At 37.5% G+C, this 19,070-nt stretch overlaps 1 protein-coding gene across 5 annotated transcripts in view; it reads right to left on the reverse strand.

Moving 5' to 3' along the window:
• The window catches only part of SLC9A9 (solute carrier family 9 member A9), a 175,630-nt gene that overhangs the window by 84,657 nt on the left and 71,903 nt on the right, over nt 1-19,070 (reverse strand). For all 5 annotated transcript variants that reach the window (XM_005527073.3, XM_088061093.1, XM_014256202.2 and 2 more), the window contains exon 9: nt 13,105-13,193. In XM_005527073.3, coding sequence (XP_005527130.1) covers nt 13,105-13,193 — 89 coding nt within the window. The remainder of the gene's footprint in view (nt 1-13,104; nt 13,194-19,070) is intronic.

The following is a 19,070-nucleotide window of genomic DNA, read 5'->3' on the forward strand; positions in this document are numbered from 1 at the left end:
GGTATGGCTTACTCTTTCTATAAGCCATAACCATCACCATCACCAAAGCTCAGCTTGGGAGAAGCTGGATAAACTACTGGCACAGAATATACTTCTGACCACCAACAGCAAAGCAATTCTGTTAGCCTCAGATATAAAGGAAAATCCAGCTATTAAAATGATCATGTCTTAAATGTCTTCACTTAAAAAAAGAAGTTTAAACCAAAAAATGTTGAAAATTAGGCAGCCAATAAGAATTGGGCATTTAAATTAAATGTTGCTTTCAATCAAATTTGGATTTAGCTCTAGGCTGTTAGTCTTGCTAAGTTGCTTAGAAAAGGGGATTTCTGAAAAGTTTTTTTATTTTTTTTTTCAAAGGTAGCCCAGTTTGTAAGAGAGGGAACATTTTTAGATTGGTATCTCCTTTTCATGCAGCATAACCAACTTTTGCTATTATATAGCACTTTAAACGGTACCTAAAAATAACCCCAGAATGACCCCTGAAGGGAAGGTGTCACCAAAGCAGAGAGGATGGTGCTGCTGCTCCTACAGCTTGTCAGCCAAGGTCTTCCTTGGTTCACAAACTAGAAAAAGCCATTTTCAAAGTGCTTATTTATCTTAAATTCCTGAAGTGCGATGTTGCAGGCACAAAGGAAGGAGAACCCCAGTGCTCTGTTGTCTCAAGATTATGTTCTCAGGGATTCCTGCAGTTCAAACTGGCTAAGTTTATTTTAGCTTTCCTTGCTTTCTGCAAGGATTAAAGAAGGGTTCTGCTCCGGATGGGGCGTAATAGAGTGCAGCTGGAAAATTGTTTGAAGGGAGATAAAGAAAGAACTTTTGACTGGTCAGCAAATAGTGGTAGTACTGGAATAACTGTGCTCAGGCTGAATTTGGAAAGTTTTGTGAACATTGATGCCTCTTCCGTTCCCCAATAGAAGGAATGATGGTGATGGAAAATGAAGAGGCTGTTAACAGCCTGTGCTGTCCAGGATTAAGCAAATATTCTTATGAAGTTGAAATCAGGGAATAGACTCTGTGTAGAAGAAAAAGAATAAAAAATTGCAAGATAATATAACATCACTGAAAACAATGCTTAAGGACATATTCTGAACAACTTGAATGATGCTTTCTTGGAATGTTCTTTCTGGGATGGCAAAACAGTGGTCATGTGAAAGTGGGGACATAAACTGAGAGTTAAGAGCTATATGGAACAATGGTTAAAAAAATAAGCAAAAGAAAGAAACGGTGGCTTTGCCAAAGCAAACTTTGGGTAACAAAGAAGACTTAGTTGCTTTAAAACATGTTCCTTGTTCTTTCTGATCAAAGAAAATTAGGAATGTTGTCAATATAATATAGTTATCTTTAAAATGGCAATGAGAATTAGAAGAACTGCTGCTGAATTTTCAAAATTAAAACACAAATTCAATCTCATTTTTCCCTTTCATTCCTCTCAAGTGTTGTTTTTTGTTTTTTTTTCTGTGACCTGCCACCACAGTCCTAACCTCTTGCAAACAATTCAGTTTCTGAGGAGGACAAGTGCCATTTATTCTATTTCAATTTGCTGAGAGGAAATATACTCTAATACTAATTGTTGAAGTGTGTTCTTAAAAACAGTTTCCTTCATTGTCAAGTTTTGGATGTAGGAAAGAAATTCAGTTAGTCTTTGACATATTAGGAATTAGTGACTTATATGGGGGCCTTGAACCTATCAGGACTAAAACCAAAAGGTTCTTTTGAAGTCTGTGGTGTCTTCTTCATGACTATGAGATTTCAATTTCACTGCTAATCTGACACTACAGGATAAATACTTGCCCCCTTTGCATCTGTTTTATAGACATGATATTGCAGCTTCTACCTACCAATAGTAATGTTTTCCTTCAAAGTCTGTAAATCTAATTCTATGCAAAAATAAAGCTCTAGAGCTATAAAATATGAATTACTTTATTTTACCTAAGTAAGACAGCAGTAGCAGTATTCACATGCATCTTTCTAATGCCATGTTGTTTTTTGGTTGTTTTTTTTTTTTATTCAGGGCCTAATCTAAGATAAAAGAGTTTTTACTAAATAACTTGTCTAGTTTCTGTGCAACAATTACTTGTTCAGGGTTTCCCATATTTACACTGCTTTGTTTATAGAGGCTGGAGGGGAATAGACACAAGGCCTTACCAGTTTCTGACCTAGGCAGAGCACCTTCACACTGAGAATTGCTCTTGCTCTGGACAGTGTTGAGAGAGATCCTAATGATATTAAGCTCCTTTTATTTTTCTTAAAGACCTAGTATTGATGAGCTAAGTTTTAACTACATTACCTTGGCAGAATGCCACCCTGGAGTTACATTGGGCAGAATTATTTGCAATTACTCTGTAATTCTAGTATCAGTATCTGAAGCAGGATACTGAATTAGTATACTCACTGAACTGCTCTAATATGTCTATATGTGGGAATTTGGGGCATTCTTTTTTTCCATTTCTACAGTCATTTTTAAACAGCTTCCCTGCCTTCTGATGTAGGCTGCTATTCAAGAGTTGAGATTCATTTGGACAAGAAGACTGAGAAACGTGAATAGCAGCTATGTTCTGTGTGTCACACTTTCCCCCAAAGTATTAGAGTACATGACTTTTCTCATCTGACATTCCTTTACACTTAAAGCTGTAATCTAGAGTGCTCTATGGAGATGTGATAAATAAGACATAATTTGACTCCAGCTGAAACAAAATAGAAGCTGATGAACTGTTGGAAAAAGTATTGCAAAGATTTCCAGTGTTTTCAGGTCTACTAAATTGCTTGTGGTCTCACTGGTTATGTTTTACTGACATCACCAAAGGGAAATAAAAAAGACAGTAAAACAAGAAGAAATTAAAAATGCTACACTAAGATACATCTTCAACTGTACTTACATCTGAGAGCTCAGGTGACTATTTAAAATAAAATTCAGAATCTGTAGTGAAAAGATACTAATGCACCTTAAAAATGCCATCTGTAAGATTCTGTGGGAAAGCAGAAGGTGGATGAACTAGGGACATATCATCAGGCACCTTGGAAAAATGCTTTTACAGGAAAAATATTAATTACTAAAAGAGTGTGTGCTTCTGAGGGTGCTGAATGTTGGTTTGGAATTATCCAAAAAATTTTCCAAAACTCCTAACTCTTTTCAGGTTCTCTGGAGTTGTAAAGTGGTCAATTTTTATTTGTGTGACTAAAGCTGAATTAAAAGTTAAAATCTTGAAAAAGACCCTCAAACCTATACCCCATTTCAGTATTGTAGCGCAATGGAAGTATATAGGCACCAAAATATGTGCAAAGATAGGGCACTTATTTGAATCCTAGTCATGATTTAGACATTTAGTCGGAAAACTTTTGACAAAGGGCTTTTTAGCCCTTAATTATGTGCACAGACGGTGCCATGAGAAAGAGATGAGCTGTAGTCAGCTGTTTAGTATGTCTTGCACTGTGCTACCATTTGGTACAAATGTCTCTTTGGAAGGTAGGAAATCCATTATTCGTGTAATGGAAACACAGCTGTGCAGTCACTAAAAAGACAGGATGCTGGCAAGGGCTCTAGACTATTATAATGCCTTATTTACATGTATTTATTTTCTTCTTGCATTTTATTTTGTGAGAATTCTGGTGTTACCTACATGCTTCTAAAAGTTTTGACCAAAGCTTTTGTGCAGTTCTTATAGCTGATAGGGAACTTTGCAGATAATAAGCCTCGAAAGAGAATTGTGAGGAATCAGCATTCATGCAAAAATCACGCAAGTTAAAAAGGAGAAACGTCAGACTGCAAGAATGATCTTTGTCAGTAGGCATCATGCAACAGCTCAGATTCCTTACGGCCTCCCATTCCCCAAGGCTCTGTGGGCAGGGCAAAAGTACTGCTGTTTAAAACAATATAAAGTAAAAAAGCAGCAAAGCTCCCAAACCAGGCAGTGTGCTTGGGGTGAGGTCGGTCCCCATTTGCAGCAGAACGCTCGATGCTCTGTAGAGATCCCAGTGTGGCCTCTCCAACCTTGCCACAAATAGCATCTTAATTGTGTTTCCAAACACAGGCCTCACAGGAAGAGCTATTATGGACCTGGTGACACATACTCATGCAACTGTAAGGCAACACAGGGCTCTAATTAAGGAACCTATTACTAATACCTTCAACATTAAAAAGATTTTAACCTATATGCTGAACAATTTTACTGCATTCCAGTTTAGCAGTATAATGTATTATGCACAGAAATCCAAACCAGTTTTTTTCCTAGAGATTTATTCTATAACTGAAGAAGTTATTGATAAATCTAACACAATAACATGAAGTTCAGCATTTCCAAGCTAGAGAAAATCATTACCATTGGGAGATAACTATATTTTAAGTAAGAGACTGAGTGTTTTTACCTTTGTTATCACTATATATATTTGGAACTTGCTCATTTATAGCATAAGCAAATGTCATTGAAGTCAAAGGGCTTTGGTTCATTAAAGTAGTTTACCTGTATGAAAAATTAAGGAAGACTTAAGAATTGTATCTTTATTTTTTAACCTTGTCACAAATTCTCAGATGAGGGAGTTCTGACTGACTAAATTTGAGGGAATTGTTGTAATTATCAACTTTAAAAAACATAAGATTCTGTAAGTTATACTTCAAACTAAAGTTAACAATATTTGTTCTAAGGATGGGATATTAAAGTGCACCCTGCTCTGTTTCAGCGCTACACGTTGATGATGTGAGAATATGTTCCTAACCCAGGACTAGATTGATTCTGGTTTGCTTTTTCTCTTCATGAATTCTAAAATTGTTATTATGAGGGTGGAAATAGGATGGGCTTGTTTTCAGAGGCTACATACATAAAGAGAATTCTCTTCACTGAGTCTCACTTTGGAAGTGATATCTCCATATGCCAATGAGATTTTGGCCTATTGGTTATGATTCCAATTGATATGTTAGCTAACTGCTGGCATCTGTTACTGTGCTGTAAAGAGTAAACTACAACCTTAACAATCCAAGATCGTTATTAATATTTAAACAAAATGTTTAATGTTTAAACAGATTGTAAAAACTTTAATGAAGCCATTTGGAAGCTAGTTTGCATATGGTATTATGTTCCTTAGCCTACCAGCATCAAAAATGACATCATTTTTCAACAAGATGAGCTTTCCTGTAGAAATACTGCTTCATTACAGTTCTGGGTTACTTCAGAGTATGAATTACATTTGAGTGTGTTATTTTCCAGTTTCTGTGCTTAAACAAAATGAACGAAAATTATTTTTCTTTGCTTTTCAAGAGAATTTCTCTTCTTCATAGGTCCAAAGTACTTTTCTTTATTCTGTGTGTGTGTGTGTGTGTGTAAGACACTAGAATATGATATTCCTCATAAAATGCTGATGACAAAGGAGCACATGCTTGATGGCAGCTAATGAGGCCAGGGAACATCTGCACATTCTCAGTTAAGGAATTGCTAATGCAGGTGTACAAAAAGAGGGAAAATGGAAACTATAGAATGAAGTATAGAACGAATAGTCTATCAAAATTTCTGTATATGGACACCCAATATTTTCAGTATTATGGATAGGAAAGCAGCTAATTTATTGTATAAACCATAAATGATGCAGGTAATTACTGAAGCACCAGAGTTATAAAGTCTGCTATTATTAGTTTACTCATAGCAATGTTTCCTAGCTGTTTACCATCCATCATGTAGCTCACAGCTGAAAGAGACAACACAATTACAGCATTTTCACATAAATTTAAGGGGAGCCACATGTAAAGAGACTGTAGATTAACATTCTTTTAGCATGGTTAAGTAATCAAGAACATCAGTCAGATAATGAGGGATTTTGGTAAGAAATTCAGATTGAGAGACATGGTAATATAATTCCTTCTGCAGAAATCAAGATTTTCTTGTGTTGTTATGATTCTTCTTGTTAAACCCATACAGTAAGCAGCTTTAGATTTCTTTATAGCATTATGCTGTTCTACAGGGTTCCATAAGATCTTATGGTACATCTGGTCAAACAATGCACCTGGCATGTCTCCAACCTTCATCTTTTTCTGCTAAACACAGAAAATAGCTGTGCAGAGAACTGGAATTCATTGTACACTTCCTGTCAATTGCAATCCATTTTAAAGTAATAATTATTACAAGCACTATGCATGTGCTGCATATTCAATTAGAGCAAAGAAGGCAAGTGCAGAACGAGGTCAGGCTGCTTGTGACAGAGCCAGGGGATGCTCTGCAGAGATGCTCTGGTTCTGCAGTGAGGAACACGGGGCTCAGCCAGCATGTCTGACACTGCTGGAGCTCATCAGTGCCTCGGGAGAGAAAACTGGAGCTTAGAAGGGAAAGCACAGCACAGGAATGAGGCGCTGCTTCTCTTCAGGGTACATAGTCTGGAGCTGTAATGACAGCTAATGTCTAGAGACCCCAGCTTTTGGACTTTAAGAAGGGTAGAAGACTGACTTGTGCTGTTTCCAACATATGTTAGTTACCTCAAAATTAGCAATAGTTTTTACCTACAGTTTCAGGTATCTGATCCTAATAGCCATAAGATAAATGCTGTGCTTACAACCCTTTTGTGTTTCATTTTCTTTTTTTTAAAAAAAAAAAAAAAAAAAAAATCAGGGGCATTTCTGTGTTCTCCCTGATTGTTTTCTACAGATGCAAAATGAAGATTTTTGCTATAGGCCTTGTCTCAAAAAAGGAAAAAAAAATCTGGGTGAAATACGAGACAAGAGCAAGGTTTTTCTTAATATTACTATTTTCTGAAGTATTTAACAAAAACTGGATAAAACATGGGCAAAACTATACTAATGCGATTCCAGTACAACTAAATCTTCCCAAATGCTATTTTATTTTCAGACTCTTGTTGTAAAAAGGATCATCTTCTCCAGATCTTTCTATTGAGCTCTGTTAGTTGGTCACCTGTGCTGTTTCCTGAGCAGCACTGCCTGAAGCCTCAGTCTTTATTACTTTTGAGTCTGGACTTCCAGGAGTTCAAGGAGGTTGGAAATTAGGGATTTTTTTGTTCATCTGCAGAAAGGGGACCATGAGACAGTGCCCATCAGAGCTAACTTTTATACTTAGTCTCCACTTAAATGGGAAAATGTGCTTCATGCATGCAACCTATTTAATGTTAATCAAGAATTTGGACTTTACTGGATTCTTTAGGCAAAGACCTCTTATATATTTTTGAAGAGTGCCAGACTTGAATGCCATGCATTAATCAAAAAGAATTTCCAGTTTACTCTCAGAGGATTAGCCATCAAATACCTTATCTCATATCAGCCAGCCAGCCATACACCTTGGAAGATAATAACCCTCCCATTCTGATATAAAATTGTCCTGTAGGCATTGCAATTGTGGAGCACTGGGAAAACAGATTCCTCCTGCACAGCACAGATGCAAAGATTGATTAGAATCTGGTACTGGTGGTAACCTTTCTGAGAGATAACTTTTCTCTCAGTCTTTCTCTCTGCCAATCATTTGTGTAGAAATACCTGATCTCTTGCAGTGCCTTAAAGGTCATTTTTCCCTAAGAGTTGCTGAACAAATCACAACAGCTGTCAATTAGGCTGCTCATTTCAAAAGGATGAGAATTATCCTTGTGTATCTTTATATTTTTGGTAGTTCTGCCTTGCTAATAATCCTAATAATCTGGGACATTTTGCTGTAAGTAAGGTTTTCCTCAGCCTTGAAATACTCTCTTTTTTTTTTTTTATAAATTAAGAGCCTGAATTATAAGAGTCATTAAAACCTGACATTTGTGCTTGTATTTTTCTTTCTAGAAGTATAAACTCATTATTTATAAACAGCTCAGTGTTTGGTAACAGAAAATAGTAGACAGTAACCAGAGATAAACTAATATAGTCTGTGTAATATAGAGCCAAACCCAGCTCTCTTTATTTAGTCTCTTAAATACTCATACAAATAGCAGAACCAAAGCCCCAGGGCATACACATGTCCAGTGTGACTGTGGAGGATTTAAGATAAAGGCATCAAACCATTTCATTTTGTGCTACAGCTCCCTGGGAGGTTAGAGGGCTGCTTCTCCCAGGTATGGGTGCTGGGTATCTGGAGTGGGACCCTCACAATCCAGATGCAGTTTGGGTGTTGGCAGTGCAGTGCCATCTGTACCCAGCTGCTCTCCTTCTCTCACAGAAGGATATCAACAGTACCTGCAATTCCTGGCAGGTGCTTTTAACAACAAACTCAGGAGAAATCGTTCTGCTACTAAAGCAGAATTTGCAGTGCATTATTTATTTTCTTATCAAAAGACAGCTGATGGGAGAATCCTGTAAGTATCATGTATCCAGAGAAAGGAGATTTGTTGTTGCAGTGCTGGCTGTAGTTCTGCTTGTAACTGGTTTTCTGAGCCATAGGCCAGCAGAAAAACAGTAGAATGTTGAGATCCCAGTGTTGGTGCTTCATTTGGATACAGTGACTTCAGTCAACACTCTGCCTTTAGTCCTCCAAAGCTCGTTTTAGTAAACATTGTCTGTTGGCATTCAGGTCACCCTCCTTTGATTAATTGATTTTCTTTTCCCCTTTTAGTCAGTTTGGACACCTCCATTGCCATACTTTTACTCTACTGTTTTACTTTGCTTCTAAAGTGAGTCCCTAATCATGGATGGAACAGCTCCTCAGGGAAGTGGTGGAATTGCCATCCCTGGAAGTGTTCAAAAAATGAGTAGCTGTGGTATTCAGTTGACAATTGGACTTGATGGTCCTGGAGAACTTTTCCTACCTCAGTGATTCTGTTATTCTAAGTCTAAAGCCTATATTGAGATTATACTATAACATATTAGGGTCAAGAGACTATAAAGATTGATTTGCAGTTTTTGAGAAACTAAAAAAATGTTTTATGACTATTTTTTCAACCTGTTTTGAATAATGTGATTAATTAGAATTAAATTAATAAGCTTAAAAACATAATCCTTTTACACCAAAGTGTCTTTGGAATGCAGCTTAATTTCTGATCCAATAGTAAATAAGTAGGGATTGATCCCTGTCCTTGTTGGAAGATATATAGCTTCATCATCAATGAGCTAGGAACATTTTGAAAACTTCATGTATTTTCCAGAGATTTCCAGGAAATATTAGCTGCTCCCCTGCAAAGTGGTAACTTTTATTAATCAGAGATAATCATGTCTGCTTTATAGTATGGAGATTAAAATTTGAAGCAATCAGCACTATGTCCATCGGTGAGCAAAGCCCAAGAACAGTTTGAACTTTAAGTCCTCCAGTGCAAACCGATTTGCTCGAGCCTCTGAGTGAGACTGCATGTCTTGGTAAAGTTACTCACAAGTTAAGCAGCACTGAGCTCTCTTGGTGTATCTTTGCCTCATTCTCCCACCTTTGTTAAGCCTTGGAGGTGAAGGGCCACTGAAATCTTAACTTGGAATCTTGTGCACACAGCACGCCCAGTGCAGCTGAACAATCAGGCCAGGAGCTCTCTCTCCAAGGCAGCTGCTCCCTTAATGGGTTTGCTCAGGAGCTAAAAACAGGTGAGTAACTGTTTAACTCCTAATGTGATTAGAAAGGCAACTACAACTAATTTGAGAAGGGAACCTTCACCAACAGTTAGACACACCTGTTTCAGAGGTGACCTGAGAAAAATCTTAGACTGAGGAATGACTGGACACAGGCAGGGCAGTGTGTGACATACTCCCTTGTTGGCTGGACATGCTTTCCTGTGTCTTGTAATTCCCTGTCTCTTCTTCTATAGGTGATGCATTTCAGAACTCCCTTTCCAGAAATTATAACTTGCTGACACTATTTTGTCTGCAAAGAGAATTCTTCATACCCTTGTACACTTAACCAAAAAGAGGTATTTCCCTGCCCCACTCTCGTTGTTGCAGTTCCCCAGAGTTAAAGGAACATAACCAAAAAAGTTACAACTCCTAAGCAGAATGGATAATATTTATGGCCATTAGTCAGTACTCCACCACTAGGAAAATGTGCTCGTCTTGGCATTTGAGTGAAAGTGGTAGAGGACAGAGAGAAAAACAGGGCAAGGAATGACATCTTCCTGGAGAAAACACAGCCTTATCCATGAATCCTTTTGTAGAGGTGACCTGTGGGGATTTACACTCTGCCCACTTTTAACAAACCAGGGATTTCTGTTGATCTCACTGCACCCTACCCAGCCACTGACTTACTTGCAGCAGAGCAAATCAACCCAGCCTAGCTTAACATCTGAAGTCTAATGTAAAATCTGAGCTCTGGTGTCCCAAGATTTAGAGGCAACTGTCTGGCTGCAGCACAACGTGAGGGAAGATAGCAGCTGTAAATAATTCTGGAGAAAGCTGCTCAGAATCAAATAGCTTTCGATCAGATCCCAGCAGTTTCATCTTCTCCTTCACTAAAAATACATTGGATAAATTAAACTTTAAGTGCCTGAAATTCAGGAGCACTCTGTTAGACCTAACCTTGTTGCCATGGAGGGCAGGGTCAATCTCACTGTTAAAATCATGACGGTGGTTGTCAGCTCAATGATGATGACTTAAAATTACTGCCATAAAACATCACCCATGCTAAAAGAAATGATAGCAAAAACACACAGAATGTTTATAAATACTTAATGAAAATTGGGATAATTGAATTGAATGAAAACTATCTAAAACCCTCAATTTTCAGTAATTTTTTGTTATCTTTCTTTTCTTGTGAGAGTGTTAAAATAATTCATTTATTTGTGAAAAGATTCATGTTGGTTTATAGTTTCAGCTTCTGTAAGTTTCAGATGCTTGAAATCTAATATTTCTCTTTTATGGAATCTTAAACAGTGATTGATGGAATAATAAAGGATACATGGGGAGTAATAATTACATGGCATCTTTTATCAGGTCTTTTTAATATATGTTCTTACATTTTTATTTAAGAACTGTAGATAAGTTCTCATTTTACATCAGTGACTGAAGAGAAACCTTTTATTTTTTTTAGAGCAAATGATGATATATTATAGGAAATTCAGAACTTGGCACCAGGGTCAGAAACACCTTCTCTATCACTGCCTACTGGATTTTACCATCAAGCTCTAAAATTTTAAAAGCAAGTAAAAAAATGTAAAGAAAATTATGCAAAGCAGTAAAGAAAAAATATTTGTTTAAAAACAGCTAACACAATTTTGCAATCTAATTTACAGTTTAAATCTAATTTCCATGGTTTTTGTTAGCTTCAGCTTTAGCTTTAACTCACCGTTTTGTCCGTGTGCATTACAGTTCAGCAATCCTTTTTGAAAGATCTATCATATTGTAACAAAAGAGAGAGACTGCTTTGGAATAATTCTATAAAAGAACTGAAAAGCCCTTGATTTCGGCCAGTAATGAGTAATAAAAATGACTTAGATCGGGAGCAAAGCCAACTGTCTGAGCAACAATATTCATTGAAGATGCACTGAAGTTATATATGATTATGAGAATGCCAAGTGTGTGGCTTATTAAATTTGCTTGAAGAGAATTCCTGGGAGGAGAGAAAGAAAGAGGCAGTGCAGGTCTCACTGAAACAGATGCATATGAAAGGGTAATATTTGGATTAGAAAATAAATTAGAAGAATTCAAAGGAATTCAACAACAGTGTTTGAACCATATCATAAAGGAGGCTGAGGATTAAGGGCTTATGGGGAAGAGAAAAACAGAGTAGGAAAGTTCCTATTAGCTCCACAGAGAAACACCTAATCCCTTTTCTGTGTGTTCAAGGGTGAATTTGGTTTATTTTCATTATTTTGTTTTGCACTTGTTGAATAGAAGGGAATAACACAATAAACATGAACAAAACCAGGATGCATTTAAACAAAATATTAGTTAATTCTGCAGCTGAAAAGCTTTATAGGTAATTAAAAATACACAACCTTGCCTTTTTCTGTCTCTCTCTGAAGCTCTGCATTACTAAAACATGCAGATGAATCCCTGAAAAAGCCTTCTATTCAAATTGTAAGTTATATGCAAGGGGAGTACTGGCATATGTAATTCAGTCTTTCTGCAAAACAGAAACAATTCTGTAGTAGATTTTAATGTCCTTCCCTTACAATATAGTTATCAGAGAAAGGTTAGTTCTCTGCTGGAATACTTTCTGAAAGCATCAGCTTCTACTGCTCTGAAGAAATACAATTGAAAAGACTTATCCTGTTCAACAGCTAACACTTTATTAGGGGACTACTGACCAGAAGCTCATTTGTGATTTAAAATCTGTGAGACTCTAACAGTTGATCTGATACTGTGGCCAGTATTTTTTTCTATCAAGCTGTTTTTGATAGAAAATTGGATTTTTGATTAGATTGAGATGTGCAAGAAGTGATGAATTTTTCTACGTAAAATTTCCAATGCTTAAAAGAAAGGAATTGCTGAAAAAGGTACGAGATTGCATCATGAGAATTATAGTCTTGGGCCAAAAGTTTCCATTTTGTTCTAGTAGATAGATTTCCTACAACCTGGGGTTCTTGGGACATATGTATCAACATTAAGGGGGAAGAAAACTGTATTTAAAACACTTCTTAGAGGATCTAGGTAGTGGCAGGGTTGTCTAAAACTTACTAACTTACTAGAACTAACTTACTCATGCTGAAAAGTGTTTTGAACACTGCAATGCCATAGATCTGAGAACAGCCCCAAGCTTTAAAAAATAATTACAATTTTACTAGTCACTTCAAACAAAAACCAGATGATCAAATTTCGCATTTCTAAACTCTAAATAACACAATGGAATGAAAAAAATGGAAAGAAAAATCTTTGTAATTATGACAATTTTTAATGAAACAGAAATTAAACTATGTCATTGCTTAAATCAGTGGGCCAGACTGCAGTTTATACAAAGCCTTTGCAAAAATCTCAGACCACTTCTTACTTACTAGAGATCTTTGTTTTCCTTAATTTTGAAGCATTTTTGAATGGAAGTTGGTGTCATCTGTTATCTCCATACCTGTCTGACATTTCAGCTCTCTTAGGAAGAGCAGATTCTTATATTCTCGTACTTTTTGCTTATCCTGGTAATTGTTACTGTTTTCCTGGCAAAATCTCCCGTCTTTCCCCTGATGAAGACATAAGGCTCTTGCTTTGCATCAATGAAATCCCATCCAGCTGTATTCTAGCAGCTGTTATTCCTTACACCAGAGTAAAACACGATGTCAGTTATTTCCATGTCCTACCTGTTTGGTTCTCATTTTGGAATCTGGTGACAGATTGTTGTAGGTGTAATGGGCCTGTGTGACTCCGCAGAAAAGGACAGCAACAATACCTGAAATTCAGAGAAAAAACAGAGTTAGATGCTTCTGTTTTCTTACTTAGGCTTGTAAAAGGTTGCATAAAAAAGAAAATTAATCTGTTAACAGCTTTTTATAACAAAAGAAGTTTGAGATCTATGTTCTAAGGACAATCATGCTTTCATAGCATTTCCACTGCTGTGTATTTGGAAATTCAAAGGCTGTAGAAAATTTGTTTCAGTTAATACATGGTGGCATGATCCAACCATAATCTGACTGTAATTTTAACTGTAGGACTAACCTAACTGTAATATGTAGGAATTTGGACTATTTGAAAAAAAAATTGTCAGGGACTGAATAGGGAAGGAAAAAATAATTTTGTTGCATTTAAATGGTTTGAGACCCCTTGGCACTGAATGACTGCAACAGGGTAAAATACTTTCAGTTGGTGCCTGATTGTAACTTATCACAATGTGTAACAATGTCAAGGTGAACAACACCACGTTGCTTGAGAGTGAAGCTCTGGCAGGTGCAAGCTGTGCTGCCCAGAACAGGCAGGTCAGTGACTGTAGACACGTGTTACAGTTATAGTCCCAGCTTGTGGAAGGTCTGGAGGGGCAGAGAAGCAGGGCTATCAGGAATAATAGTAACAAATTTGTTTTATAGGGATATTTTTCAATACTTTGGCCCTGGTCCTAACTCACTAGAATCACAGAGTAACATCACTGTAGTGCAGTGTTGTGATTAAAATAGCTGATGAGATGGTTAGCTCTGGACACAGATAATGCAGGAGGAACTCCCATAAGGGGAAAAACAGAAAACCAAAAATAGTGTCCACCAGTAGCCATATGTAAATGCCCATGGAGGAAGAAAGCTCTGTTTTTTTCTTAAACTTGGGGCTTGTCTACATAGATAATTATTTACACAACAGCTCAGGGGTTCTTGTGTCCATTCTGATCATCATTCCCTGAAACCCTGCAGTGGGATGTGCACAGAGCAGTGGCATCACTGGGAGCTGGGCATCTCCAGGGCTCCTGTACACACAATTTTCCTCCATCCACCCCACAGTGCTTTAATCCTCGTGCCTTTCAGCCCTTCTCTTCACTGCCTCCCGTGCAGGAGCATGCCCTAATTAGCCTTTTAGTTCTGCTTCCTCAAGGGCTGCTCCAAACATCACTAGATCATTTTCAGCTCCCAGGCTGCTCACATATACTGGCATTATACTGATGAGTCTGAGGCAACAAAGCAAGCAGAAAGATGCCTGTCCAGGTTTAGGCACTATTCATCCTTGTGATGTGATTGTGCTACAGCTTTCTAGGCATTTATGGGGTTAAACAAGCATGAACTGAAACATATAAACCAGTTCCACTGAAAGCAAAGAGCATGAAGTGGAATGGTGAAAAGAATCTCAGTCTGTTCCTCCAGTCCTGGACTGGAAACTGGATAAAGCTCCCTCCATCTCCTCCAGGATGGTGACTCTCCTGGCTTTATGGGGTCAGCAAGAATCTGCTCAGTAAGGAGGCAGAATCTGCTCCTTTAGCACAGCAAACCCAATACAAACAATCTGCTACTTGAAAAGCATTAATGGGAGCAGGCCAGGCTTTGGAGTCCCAGGAAAAATGGAACGGAATGTACAGAACACGTGTCAGTTGCCTCAAGTACTGGTGCCTCTACAGGTTCTTTAACAGGCTTATCCATATCTCTAAATGTTTGAATTTTAGCAGCAAGAGGGCCCTTGAGGGAAGTGAAATATCCTCTTGCCCTGAACCACAGCACAGATATGGGAAACAAACCAAAGTCATAATTTAGACAATGCTGAAACTATTTCATTTGGGGAAGACTGTGTATGTGTGATCTGTGATTTCTCACATACCAGTTAAATTAATCATTATCTTACCATGTCTTCCTTTAGACTCTCCTTATATTGCTAACCAAGAAAATATTGGCCAAGAAAATCCAATTTTCTTGCAAGTCCCTCTCTTTTTTTCCGGGAAGAATTGAGGCCTTGCATTAATATGCCTTTGATGGATGAAAAAAGTATGGAGTAAGTACTTTTGATTTGATTTGGCACAAGGGACAGCTGTCATCAGAAAGAAAACAAGGAAACAAATAAATGTTTTTTCCCCACAAACCACTGTGGACATTTTGTTTGCTTCTGGGTTCTCTTTATATTGTAAATTTACCTGTACTGCTTCTACAGAACACTGACTCTGTAGCTAAGAGAAATTCCACTGAGCTTTTAGTGTGTCTTTGTTTTTTATATTTATTTTCTTAGGTCTGTTTTGATATTTACTTTTTTTCTAGCTACACTAAGACTTTTCTTCATGGTAAATAATGTGGGGTGTGGTGAGATTGACACATTCCAGGAAGTTTATATTTTTTTGAGGTCTAATTGTTCTCATAAATGCATCTGATTCTTTTTTCTCAGTAACTGTATTTGGTTGTGCAGAACTGATCTGGTGAGTTTAAAATTTCTCAAGGCATTAATAATATGCACTGGGGTGCTCAAACATTTCAGTTAAAAATACAGCCAAACAGTAATGCTGCTAAGTATCACCAACTCCAGGCTCAGTAACTGAAATGGAGTTTCTGATGCAGTTTCTTCTCTATTAATCATCAGGATGTCAAGACTTGCATTTTTAAAATTGACTATTAAATTCAGCTGTGATTATCAACTGGTTTTGACTGCTAAGAAACTGTTAATTATGGATACTGAGAAAACTGAGAGTGTCATGAAGAATAAAATGGCTTAAATCTGATTTTGCAGTAAGAATAAATGAACTGAACCATGCAATTATGCAAGTGTAGAAACCAGATACCCTGTTTCCAGGGAAGACTGGGGGAATGCAGTGGAATATTTCAATTGCTACAATTGAATACTTAATATGTACCAGCCGTGGCTCTCACAATGAATAGTTAAATGGCTTGGAGAAAACTGTTTGTAATGAATATCCATAAAAATGGTTACTTAAGAGTAATGACCAATTACATGTTAACTGAAAAGGAAAGAGAAGTACCTGAAGAGACAAACACAGAACTCTCTAGTTACAAGGAAAAAGCAATCTGGATTTCTTTGTAGCACTATTAATGCTGGATTTTGAAGTTAGCTGGGTAGCAAAATACTGTATGAACAGAGTATGGCGCAGAATGAGGTTGTTTTTGTGGGTTTGCTTTCACAGAGAAACAGGTAAGAGCAAATATGGAAATAGTGGAGTTGTAAACAGAAAGGATCCATTAGATGCAGGGAGGCAGATAAAGCAAGGTGTCCCTTTTACTTGTCCTCAGTTTCAGGCTGTTGGAGACAGCTCACTTACTGCTTTTTTAAGTAGCAAAATTACTGAGACAGTACAACAATAGCAGAGCAAAATGCTAACTTAAAGTAATCGGAATATTTTGAGTTGGTAGGTGGTAAGTTGTTTGCAATATAGCTCCTTATGTTTATTAACAGATTACTGAAATTTTTCACTTAATATAAAAGATGAGACGCTTCACAGACAAATGCTTATATCACTAGTAAACTTCCAGCTACAGATCAATCTAGTTGAAGAGGTTTTACTAGAAAAAAAACCCTACCATTTTATTTGTTTTTTTTTTTTTGTAACAGAGAAATTGAGACAGCTTGTTAGCTGTTCATATAGCTAGAGGACTTATTCATACATTAGTTTTTACAAATACATGTAGTTGAAATGGTTGTTGAGTCAAAATCTAGTAATATAAAAAATATAGCAACTGTATAGGAACTTGTATATTTAACAGTATTTTGCTGATGGTGTGAGCCTTAAAATTATAGTGTGGGTATTAATTTACAAGTGCTAATCTGAAAACAGCTCCTATATTGTCAATAAAAGACAAAATCTTTTTTTACATCATTTTACAAACATGCAAAAAGGAATGTCAGAGAAAAGCAGCATGTGCAATGTTGTTTTAATGCAAACCTGGAATTGAGTGGCCACAATCAAAACCTGACAGTTTGCTAATTTGAGAGACTAAGCCAGGCATTTTTCTCGAGCTGTCAGGTCTTTTGGTGGTAAAAAAAAGGGAATTTAGAAAAAGAAAACCCTCAAACTTCTACATTCTGAGGGAGCAAAGGAATAGATAAAAAGAATAGCTTAATTTCAAAAGATCTATAAGCAAACTGACCAGTTTTCATCCCAACTTTGAAGGTTTCCAGAGCTTCTGGAATGCCTCTCTAAAGATGCACAACATACTGAAATCTCACAGTAAAGCAGCCGGAACTGGTCTTTCATCAAAGGTGGTGAAATGCGTGGAAAAAGGAACAATGAGGATTGGGTAAAAGAGAAATTATTTAAATCAGATAACATTTACTTTGGAGTCATATTTATGTCAGAATTTGCACAGCATCTCTTGGGATGCAGATTGAATGTGTGAGTGGCAGGAAATGAGACTGTCGTCTGCCTCAGATTGCTGCAGTAATAACCCAGACACCCAGTGGCAACAATATCCCAATCCAGGCTGTTTTCACTGAGGGTATGAAGTGTGACTAATCATTTTCTTGATACTAAAGAGAAGATTTAAGGCTTCTTACACCAGGACTGCACCAATGCAGAGCCAAAGCTCATGCTTTGTTCATGAGCCTTTTATCTCTGGAGTAGTCTGTGGTTGATTTTATGTTGAAGTGACAGAAAGCAACAAAAGATGGAGCCGAGGGGATTTTTTTAGGCCCTTATCTGAGGACTATGTGTTGGTATTGCACCTGGCTGCTTCAAGTGAGACCTGGGCTTTAGTGTTCTACTTTTGTAACCCCAAATGAATTGGTGAATTCAATTTACATTGGAACTCCTGTGGTGACATATAACAGCTTTTATACTGGACACACTAAGAGTGCTTACCCTGTTTATCCCGAACCTCTGCACCAGAAATAAGACTCCACTATCCACACTTTATGCAACTGATCTTTGGTCTCAGCTTAATGCCTTGCAAGAATACGTACTTTTCTCTGAAAACATACACAGTACTGTTTTTTCTTACTGCTTTAAAAGACTGTACCTACAGCAGCCCCTAAACCAGCCAGACCCAAGCCCTGACTCCAGTAATGGATTTGCAGCAGACCAGCTGATCTGTCTCTGCATAGCAGGGCAAATGCCATCTTCTTACCTATTGTTTTCCTAATTAGGCTTACATTTCATCCTGTGCTCCTGGAAGTGGCAGAACTAGAGCTCACAAGAGTTGTAGTCTCTTTCTTTTTGACCTCGAAGCCAAAGATCCCTTCTCCCTCCTTACTGGCAAGAGTCTGCCTACTCTGCGTGACACAGCATGGCACATTACTAATGAATAAAGCGAAGAAAACCACACAATTTAGAATTTAAAGCCCAGAATATCTTTCTTGTATAGAATAATGTCAGCTCAGTGAACTGAAGCCCATCAGGTACCAAACTGCCTTGGACTCACAGTGCTCAGAACAGCAGACAGAAATGTTTTGGTAGATCCCTTCTGAGAGCGTCACAAGAAGAACTGGTCACAACGTTTTAAAAAAGCAATGAGGTAGATGACAGATTCTAGACAAATCACAGCAAACAGATAGGAGAAGTGAACAGCATGAGGAAAAATGCACTTTGTCAGCAGTATTAAAGAAAATGGAAGATGGTGACATTCACTCTTGCCATGTCCTAAATACAAAGGTAGCACAAAATTGCTCCAGTGAGAGACCAGATCTTTGGACTCATCCTGGGTACCTCATTCATAATATGCTGCTTATTTATTTTTGGAGGAAAAGGAGGAAGAGCTTTCCTGCTAGGTAGACTCTGCTCTCCTGTGAGCCCCTGAATAAGAAGGCAGGTGTCACAAAGGCAGAAATATCACAAAATGTTCAGACAAGAATTGCTGAAGGTGAGGAAGCAGCAGTAATTTACTATCACAAGCTTTTTGCTTTATAATGATCAGAAATCAAAGGG

Source organism: Pseudopodoces humilis, chromosome 11 (assembly GCF_049639895.1).
Source record: "Pseudopodoces humilis isolate 2021_Gansu_Grassland_sample_001 chromosome 11, ASM4963989v1, whole genome shotgun sequence".
In the NCBI taxonomy this organism is placed as follows: Eukaryota; Metazoa; Chordata; class Aves; order Passeriformes; family Paridae; genus Pseudopodoces; species Pseudopodoces humilis.